This window comes from Neofelis nebulosa, chromosome 4 (assembly GCF_028018385.1).
Source record: "Neofelis nebulosa isolate mNeoNeb1 chromosome 4, mNeoNeb1.pri, whole genome shotgun sequence".
Taxonomy (NCBI): domain Eukaryota; kingdom Metazoa; phylum Chordata; class Mammalia; order Carnivora; family Felidae; genus Neofelis; species Neofelis nebulosa.
The window spans coordinates 29,162,162-29,172,765 of record NC_080785.1 but is presented as its reverse complement, the minus strand read 5'-3'; the positions used below and the strand labels follow the sequence as shown (position 1 = coordinate 29,172,765).

At 41.5% G+C, this 10,604-nt stretch overlaps 1 protein-coding gene across 1 annotated transcript; it reads right to left on the bottom strand.

Annotated features, from left to right (window-relative positions):
• Nucleotides 1-8,152: 8,152 nt before the first annotated feature.
• On the bottom strand, nt 8,153-8,972 carry TAS2R16 (taste 2 receptor member 16). Its single transcript, XM_058723548.1, is given in 2 exon segments — nt 8,153-8,638; nt 8,640-8,972. Coding segments are annotated over 2 exon segments (819 nt in total).
• Between the last annotated feature and the right edge of the window lie 1,632 nt (nt 8,973-10,604).

Sequence of the window (10,604 nt, the reverse complement as noted above, 5' to 3'; positions counted from 1 at the left end):
GAGAAGAGGTAGGGACGCGAGCTGATTTCTTGATTGACTCTTCAGAAGATGATCTTATTTCCAAGTTCTTGGAGTGGGCCTCATTCAAACCATCAAGTACTGACAACACCAAGCTGCCAATATTCTTAAGAAATATCGACCTACACAGTCTATCTTTAGACTTTAAGAATGAAGGCTTGTGAGACGTATCTTTCTTCTAATTTTAAACTTAAGTTTTAAGATCTATTTTCCCTGCAATGCAAGGGATTATTCGCAATCATTTTGACTGTATCTTGGCTGTGTTTCAGTTACTTACATCTAGCATATTTTAATAAAAATATCTTTGAAAAAATCTATCATTTAGGTTAAAATTTAAAGAAAACTTAGCTCATGATAAGGGATTTATCTTTCATCCAACCAACTTAACCTGTCATTTTTGGTATATTTTATTAAAAAATATGTTTTGAAGAAACTTGGCACCGCAATACAGTTTATATAACTATATCCTTGCCAGCAAAACTAGCAAAAAAGTCAATTCACACTTAGGATCAATTTTGCAAGTGTTATTAAAAATAGAACAAATAGTCTTTCAAAAAGTGTTTCTTTGGGAGTTTAAGACGTGGCTAATAGATGGTGAATGTGTCTCAAGGATTCTATTTAAAGGCTGAAGAAGATGGTTTCCCTTCCTGTTGGGAAGAATTTTGACATTAAGAATAGTCACAGGAATAACTTATTTCCCACTGATTGTAAGGAGATACCTCCTCTAGGCTTTACAAGAACAAGTTCCCTAAACTCTCTCCTTTAATATGTGTTTCTGGGATAAAAAGAAATCTGCACAGTTTTAAAAAATTGGTTTGCAATTGCAGGTATGTCATGATTGTTTCATTGCTACAATGTTACTCCTCCATTGTCTCTGGTAATCTTTCTTTGTCTTCTCTTGTTCTATCTTTCACAAGACCAATGTTGGAAAGAACTTGCCACAATCTATAGTAGAAATACAAGACGATAAGAACCATTCATAGGAGACCAATAACACCAGTAACGAAATATATAAACACAAGCACCAGAATGAGCAGGAGAGCAGAGCTCTGTGTCAGGAGTACCTTAGAAAAGTATTTCGACAGAGACAATCTAAGGCTGCTGTATCTGGATTCAGGTAGAGGAAGTTGTGACCGCCACAGTGGCAAGAAAATGAAGGATTATCAGAGATAGGCCTTTACCTTGACCTTTGGTTTAGTTCTTTCTGAGCAAGGAACTTATCTCAACGTCTTTTTATAAGGGGAATGAAATACACAACACAGGATAAGCGATCTCAAAGAAAATACAGAGGTATTTCACATCATACTGATTTTTATGTCTCATGGAACACATTTATTGAATAGACTGAACTCCAAAGAAACAAGCTTTTCTCCAACCTCTGCCTTCAAACACATTCCAGAGATCACCTCTTGATGGCATTATAGATTCCACAGGTTTTGAAGACTAGTCTCATTTTCAGGTTTTAAAGAGTCTAAATCAACATTAATGTCATATCTAATTAAAGTCTTCATCTCCTCCACTATCTTAGGTCTAGTACAGAGGTTGAAGACCAGCAGGGAAGAAAGTGGAGATTCAATTCTTTCACTTCCTCCTCTCTCTCTTCTTCTTGCTCTTACAGGACCATTGAGTTGAGGGGAAAATAAAATTAAAGCCTAACTGCCTGGTGCTATTGTAATCTGGCCATTGGTGCCCTCTGTTGGGGAAGGGGTGCAAATGCAGGCAGGCTGTTTCCTGTGCTTCAAGATGGGATTTCCACACTTGATGGATCATTCCCTGCTATAGGAAAGGCTCTTACTGCTTGGCTCCTTTGAGCTTTTACCCCTTCGTGGAACACCCACAGCCTCTTTCTACCCACGTTCTCTTGAAACAAGAAGGATAAAAGCTGATCTAAGCACTCCATTGGAATAACAAAACTGACATGTGAACTCTCAGGGAAGAGCCCTCATTTCCCAGGAGGAACACAGGTTGATACAGCTGCCAGCCCATCTTTATATTCCCAACAGTGTCCAGTAGGTTGACGGTGAATATTTATGGAATAAATCTGAGCCAATCCTGTGCTGTGTCATCAGAATTCAGTGTTGTTACTTATCATCCCATGGTCATCATCACCATTTAATATTAATTGAATTTCTTGTGTGTAGAAAGCTTCCACTGCATAGGAGCAGACACAATGACATCAACATCAAGGAGGCATAAGATGCCTTCCTTTTTGTCCCTCCTTTAGCAACTAAAATTCAGCATCCTTTCATAAACAAAAGTGCCTCTGTGGTGGTCGTAGGGTCCAACACCGTATGCCAAGGGACCTGGGAGGAGTCTTGCCCACCTGTAGATCAGGTACTAGGCAAACAGATATCGGTTTTGGCTATGGAACCAGCAGGAGACTGTGAACTGGCTTAAGCCCCTTTTGGCTGTAGTCTAAGAGCATGTGGAGATCACCAGCTTGGGTAGACACTCACCAGCAAGAGAGCCCTTGTAGAAGTCCAGATTCTCCAGAGGAGAAGTTCTAGCACTCCACTTGGGAAAGAAAAACAGAAGAGTTTGGACACATCGATGTAGGTAAGAGAAACAGGTTGGTCACCTTGCCCATAGGAGAAAGAGAAGGGGTGCAGTGAGTGCCCGGCTTCCCCAGCTGTGGGGGACACTACTAGGGAGGAGATTGGAAAAGATGTGCATACAAATATCAGAGGACATTAAAGGGATATGGTTACTGCTGACTGTGTTTTGGGCTCCAGCAGGAATTCTGCCCATGAGCTTCTGGGAAAACCTCACCTGAGGATCCCTGCAACTGACCCCCAGGCACCCCTAATGCCCTGAGTGTCAAACCATACCTCCCCTGACTCTGTGGCTGTCTGTGTATGCCTGGCCCCAAGACAGGTGATGCACCTACACAGGGAGAGCACATAGAGACCAGTCTTAACCAACAAACACTTGGAAGTAACCAACAAATTCAGTAAAGTTTCAGGATTTAAAATCAGCATACAGAAATTAGTTGCATTCCTATACATCAACAATGAAATGTCTAAAAAAGAAATTAAAAAGAATCCCATTCACAATAGCATCAAAAACAATAAGACAGGGATAAGTTTAATGAAGAATCAAAGGATCCATACACTAAAAACTACATGACTTTAATGAAAGAGATTGAAGGCACAAATAACTGGGAAGCTGTCCTTTGTTCATATATTGGAAGAATTAATATTATAAAAAGTCCATACTACCCAAAGCCACCTGATAGATTTAGTGGAATCCCTGTCAAAGCCAAGTATTATTTCACTTATATATGGAATCTATAAAAGCCAAACCTGTAGAGTAGAATGGTGGTTACAAAGGGCTCGGGTGTGGAGGAATTGGGATATGCTGGTCAAAGGGTTAAAAGCTTGCAATCTGAAGATGAATGTGTTCTGGGGATCTAGTGCGTAGCATTGTGATTATATTTCATAATACCGTATTATGTACTTGAGAGTCATTAAGTAACTAGATCTTAAATGTCTACCACAAAAAAGAAATGGTGATTATGTGACATGATTGAGGTTTTTAGCTAACACTGTGGTAGTAATCATATTACAATATCTAGGTGTATAAAATAAACATGTTGTGGGGTGTCTGAGTGGCTCAGTCTGTTAATTGCTCGACTCTTGATTTTGGCTCAGGTCATGATCTTACAGTTCGTGAGTATTGATCCCCAAGTCCAACTCTGCCCCTCGATTGGCCCTGCCCCACATCAGGCTCTGTGCTGACAGTGAGGAGCCTGCTTGGGATTCTTGCTCTCTCCCTGTCTCTTTCTCTGTCCCTCCCCACTCACACGTGCTCTCTCTCTCTCTCTCTCTCTCTCTCTCAAAATAAACAACAAGGCATAAAAAAACATGTTGTACACTTTAAACTTAAATAATATATGTCAATTATATCTCAATTTAAAAAAAAAAAGAGGTGAAATAAAGAGATATGTGATAATGGGACAGAGCTTACACTCAGTGCCAAGTAAGAGATAAAGACAGTAGGTGTAACAGAAAGGGGAACAAGCGTGAAGGGGCAAGAGTTAGTGATCGGGTTTGGCACTTGTGTATGAGCTTGGCTGGCACCAGGGCTCGAAGGGGAATAAAGCTTAGGCCATGGTCATAAAGAGGAGCACAGGAAAAGGTGAATGGCATCAGTGAACGTGAGGATGTAGAGCTATGCATGGATATTCAGGAAACAGATGCTTCTGGTGCAAACACTTGGGTTTAGGCTGGAGATTACTGGGAGTTCAGGCTGGGCCAGTGGTTCAGAGGCAGATCTTGTTGAGGCTTACATCAGCTCAGAAACAGGCAAAATGGTGCAACTCAAGTTTTTGAACTCATGTAACTTGAACGGTAGGAGTGGGGGTTGGGACTTAGAAAATATCATTCAATGAATAAATTCTGTGGTGTGTCTAATTAGGAACAGACTCCATGCCAGGCATTACCAGAAATTCACCACAGTTGCTACTCTTCTCTGTATCATAAGACATTCATTAAACTCATGGGGCATTGTGTGAAGGGTGGAGAATCTACTTTCTAGTTGCTAAAGATTTGGTGTGTATACAGGTGCTGGGATGCCACATTCATGTAGCTCCTCCTAAATTCACTGTCACCACCCATGGGCTTCTAAACATTTGCTCCTAAAATCCAGGATTTCTTTATCTTCTTTTTTTTTTTTTTTTAATCTTCTGCTCCCTGATTGTTGTGAGTTATCAGGCAACACACTCTATGCATGTATGTAAATTAATGTTAATAACGAGTATTATAGGATAAACTACTTACAAGCTGGACAACACGGGTACATAGCCCTTTGGCAGATAGAATTTCATATCTAGCTAACTTCAACTCTCAAAAGAATTTTCTTTGTCCTTGGTCCAAACACTGCTGCTGTTCTTTATAAAGTATTTCCCTTGTGGGGCGCCTGGTGGCTCAGTTGATTGAATGTCTGACTCTGGCTCAAGTCATGATCTCACAGCTCATGAGTTCGAGCCTCACATCAGGCTCTGTGCTGACAGCTCAGATCCTGGAACCTGCCTAAGATTCTGTCTCCATCTCTCTCTGCCCCTCCCCCACTCCTGATCTGTCTCTCTTTCTCAAAAATAAACATTAAAAAAATAAAGTATTTCCTTTTTAAATGTTAATCATCTTTTTCCAAATTTAAACTCTTTGCTTCTTTAAAATTTATCCCTTGGAGATACAGGAGTACTGATGCATAGGGGCACTTGTACCCCAATGTTTATAGCAGCACTCTCAACAACAGCCAAATTATGGAAAGAGCCTAAATGTCCATCAACTGATGAATGGATAAAGAAATTGTGGTTTATATACACAATGGAGTACTACGTGGCAATGAGAAAGAATGAAATATGTCCCTTTGTAGCAACATGGATGGAACTGGAGAGTGTTATGCTAAGTGAAATAAGCCATACAGAGAAAGACAGATACCATATGGTTTCGCTCTTATGTGGATCCTGAGAAACTTAACAGAAACCCATGGGGGAGGGGAAGGAAAAAAAAAAAAAAAGAGGTTAGAGTGGGAGAGAGCCAAAGCATAAGAGACTGTTAAAAACTGAGAACAAACTGAGGGTTGATGGGGGGTGAGAGGGAGGGGGGGGTGGGTGATGGGTATTGAGGGGGGCACCTTTTGCGATGAGCACTGGGTGTTGTATGGAAACCAGTTTGACAATAAACTTCATATATTGGGAAAAAAAATAAAATAAAATTTATCCCTTGGTTTCCTTTTCTTTTCCCTTGATTCTTAGGTCTGGTATTAACCAACAATGCAAATTTAGGTAATTCACTTGACCTTCTCAGGTCTGTTTTCCATCTGGGTTGGATTCGATGATCTTGACCTGTCTTTATAGTTCAAAATGAGAAAATGTATGTGAAAGCTCTTTGTGAATTGTTAGGTGCCATGAATATAAGGGATGGTTATTATTTCAGTTTCCACTGTATTTTTTTTATTTCTGTACCCCTTCAACTACCTCTAACACCCCACCTTTTGTATATCCAGAATAAGTTTTCATTTGCACTTTATACAAAAGAAGACCGAGTATGACAAATTATTTAACAGATTCTGGAAGAGCATCTATGTATGTGATAGTCAAGGGGAGGGTTCCCCCCCACCCCGTTCTTTATTTATACATATATGGAGGTTACAGTTTTGTTATTTTCAGCTTTCTGAGATTTTACAACATGTAAGATGTGGATACTATAATTGACCCATAGCAGTAACTCAAATTTTACTGTCTCTTGTCCCACCTATTCCGTTCAGATCCCAAACCCTTGCAACCTATCTCCCCACCAGCTTCCTAAGCATTCCTGGGGGTCTCTGATTAGGTAACACAATGTTGATATCTACTTCTTATTTTCCTTTCTTCTTCTCAGCCCCACCTCATCGGGTTATGACTGTGTTCCCCAGATATTACCGCATCCACCATGTTCCATCCACCTTCTACTATAGTTGAAGCATTGGAGCTTGGGAAATGCCAAGGCTGCGTGGGTGGTGCCATGAAGTGGGAAAATATAGTTCACCGACCTTTCTATGCAACAGCAGCAGTGGTGCTGAGGTCTGATGCATGGCACAGAGTCTTTGGTGAGAGTGGTCTCTCAGACTATGCTTCTGTTTCACATCCTCAGTTTCAAATGTGAATTTAAGGGATGGCTTTACTTGGAGACAAATTGGAATGACAGACCTGAGACCAGATGGGAATTTCCATTCCCTTCCAGGGACTAAGTCTTTCTTTCACAGTCTAGCTTGAGATAACTGTGTCCTTTTCCCGATAGGTTGGCTTTTTCTCAGTAGGTGCTTCAGTCTTCTAGTAAGAGAGCCAGAATTTCAGTTCATCACACATGCTTGATTCATATAAAAGGTGAAACCTCAGGCACCAGGATGCCTTAAGAGATGAAGCTGTCTTTAGGAAAAATACCTTGATAAGTGCCTGGAGCAGACGGAAACTGAGACCCAAAGGCCTGAGAGTTGGGTGTTGCCAAGACACTTTGTTGCTGGTGGGCCAGGGTGAAAAGGGGAGAAATGATGAACAAGATGTCATGGGAAGAGAGTGGGGCTAGTTTTTGCAAAGGAAAGAGTATGAGAGAGTTCTGTGGGATTGAGAAGGCTGAAAAGGGCTTCCAAAGCACAGGAAAGTCCTACAGGTGATTTTTAATTGAGTACTATGCAACTCTTATATTCTTACCCATTTGAGGAGGACTTCGGACTATGACCGAGCACATATAGAAGAGAATAGAAAATTTAAGCCAATGTAATTCAGATTTTACAAAGTAAGAGGAGTTTCCCAGCTGACCCCTGGGTTATATATCGAAAACCAGCTAAGCCTCAATCTAGGAATCTTCCTAGAAAGTTCTGTCCAATTTGTAGTACAATAGAGAGGCAAGAATCCAACCAATGGAAACTATCTACAATTGACCCAGTTAGGTTGCCAATATTTGGAGAGGTTCTAGGATGAACCCAGACTGGGTCAGTAGTCTGCTATTCTGGGAAGAGTATAGTTTCTTGGTGAATGAAAATAAAAGAGGAGTTCATTTTTGACTTGAGTTTTAGAGGAATTAAGGGACAGTATTTGGTAGAGAACCAAATAAGGAAATTTATGTCATTGGATAAAGGTTTAGAAGCAGCAGCAGGAGAGAGAGAGAGAGAGAGAGAGAGAGAGAGAGAGAGAGAGAGAGATGGCAAGACCTTTTCTTGACTAAGTTTAGGAAAGTGGATTGAGGGGTTAGCATGGGGAATATTCAGGGTGTGGGCAATAAATTCTTGAGGGGAAGGGATTCATATTAATGCATAAAGTAATTGGCAGTCATGAAAAGGATAAAATAAAAATGCATGAAAAAGTTGGGACCAACATGGTGATTGTGGAAAGCAAATGAAGGAGTGTCATGGAATAGAGAAAGAATTGATTAGAGATAGATGGCTGTGGGATGAAGGAGAATGAGGCTTGCACATATGGTGTATTACTATTACATGGGGGATTGTCAAGAATAATGCTGGTTATTGGTATTAGTTGTGTCAATGCATACTCCCATTTACCCAGGGGTCTTGTTGTACCCTGTGCCTCAGTCAGTCTCTAGGCTCCAGCACCTTATCTTGAAAACCTTTTCAATTTAGGGATGCTCAGCATTAGTTAAGCGGCGTGAATAGAGACTATAGCACAGATGACAGCTCCCCAAGCCCGGAACCAAGACCTCTTATCCAATGAGATACTCATAATAGAGATGAGTAGGGTTAGCAAGTAAGAGGTGAAGAGGACGAGGAAGATGGTGAGAGACCTCAGGGCAGTGGTGTGAGCTTTCATGCAGTGACCAGTGCTATGGTGTTGCATCTGCTCCATGTGTTGGAACAGTGAGGCCATGAGCAGGATGGTGGAGGCCAGGAACAGGAGGAAAGGAATAACCAATGCAACCATTAGATGAGATATGGTAAACAAATGGAATGTCTTAAGTCCCTTAACCATAGTGCTGTTTGTAGAGAAACGGCCCACGGTGATTAAGCGAACATTGACACAATTCCTAATAGTTGAAAAGATGATTGACACACAAAAAACCAACAAAGAACCCAGCAACAGCCAAGGAACAAACCTCAACATTCTCCACCTCAGCTAGAAGAGGTGGACTGGTAAAGGAAGAGACTTTGACACAGTAGAAGACAGCAAGCAAGCTGGTTAGCCAGAAAGTAAGAGTATTAGTAAATTCTCAGGTGATTGATAAGTACCAAAATACATAGTTAGGGTTAAAATAGGAGCAAAAATTGTACAGGACAGATGCCCACTGTAGACAGAAGCAGCAAATACCCAGGCATATGAGACTCAAGTCCACCGATGACAGCCTTTTGGCCTGCACCCACTCTCTGTCCAGCACTGCAAACATTAAGCTCCTCTGCATAATTACTCTCAAGGATTTGAGCACATAGATGGTTATGAAGAAGATAGTGAGCCGGAGGGGCATCTTTCTTCCACTCCAAAGTATCTTCTTGGACACGGACTCAAAATCTCTGCAATAATTTCCAGGTAGGGAATAGGCTCCAAGTCCCACTATTGTCTCATGCAAGAAAATACCGCCCTCTGGATGTAAATTTTTCCCAGCTCATCTTTCACTTTGCTCTTTTCCTATCTGCAAGATCTGCTTATGCTTTGCTTGCTGGTTTTTTAGCAGGCCCAGATGCAAAGAAATCTGTTTGAATGTTGTTTCCTGCTCCTGAGGTTCCTTGATTATTCCCATAAAAGACATACTTATTTCATAGTCATGCTGTTTATATCTTTATCTGTCTAAGGCATCTTTAACTTATTTTCCCATCTTCTTTAAATGATATCCTCACTTCTTGGGGTGCCTGAGTGGCTCAGTCAGTTAAGCGTCCGGCTTCAGCTCAGGTCATGGTCTTACGGTTCATGGGTTTGAGCCCCATCTCGGGCTCTGTGCTGACAGTTTGGAGCCTGGAGCCTGCTTCGGATTCCGTGTCTCCTTCTCTCTCTGCCCCTTCCCCACTCTCTCTCAAAAATAAACAAACAGTAAAAAAAATATTTTTTAAATGATATCCTCACTTCTTTAACCTGAAATTTAAACCACAGGGAAGATAAAGCCTTCACCGTCCATTCATGTCCTGGATAATATTTCTATTCTGCTGAAGGCCATAATAAGGAAAACTTCAGAAATCCTCTCTCCTTGGCTTCCACAGTAGGCTGGAGTGGATGCTATAACCAAAGTGTGAGTGCAAATTAAAAATAACAAAGAAAAGTCCTTACTCTCAGTTTCTACCTGCAATATTGCTAGAATTCCAGACCTTCAAGTCCCCTCATCCAATGCATGCCACTTTCATAACTGCCCATTGAGTTCCTGCACTGCACTCCCTACAGTGGAAGGGTGGCATCCTTAGCTGTTGTTCTGCCAATTTCAATGCCTTGAGCCAATGCTTTATATATCTTTGAGAATTGTTCATGTTCCATTGACATCGTTGTTTTTTGCCTTCCTACATGGCCAGCTCTTTTTGTCACCGCTGACATTGCTCAAGATGAATAAAGAAGGCCCTCTCACCACTAGTAAAACAATTTTTAAAAATTAGGCCTGTTGAGCAGAGAAGCCAAGAAGCTTTGCTTTCTCTGTTTGGGAGGCTGGAACAATGGAATCACTGATGGTGGTGACTTCAAATGTCTCTGACTGGTATAATCTAGTCCTGTAAACTATCAGCCCTCTGCACGGTACCCATGAATTATTTCTGGAAGTGTCCCCTGTGGGCTCACAAGCAAGACTGACTGCAGCAGATGCTGGATGGTCTGATTTGTCAGGCACCTGCTGAGGATACTGCACCTGCCAGCTGCTTCCCTTTCTAGCAGTGTACCATGGTGTTTGCTGTACTCTTCCCCATCACATGCTATGATGCTCAAAGCTCCATTGCTACAGGTCCTGAGCCCAAGCTGAGCAGCCAGTGGTCTGTGGTGAAGCATACCTGTGTTCACATTCACCTGTTACAGGGGACGTGGAAGCTTAACCCCTTGCCCGTCCACGCTTTGCATTCTCACTAGAGGCAAACTTGATTCGCAGTTTCTCAAACAGCTCTCATGGCACCTCCATGAAGCAATCTCT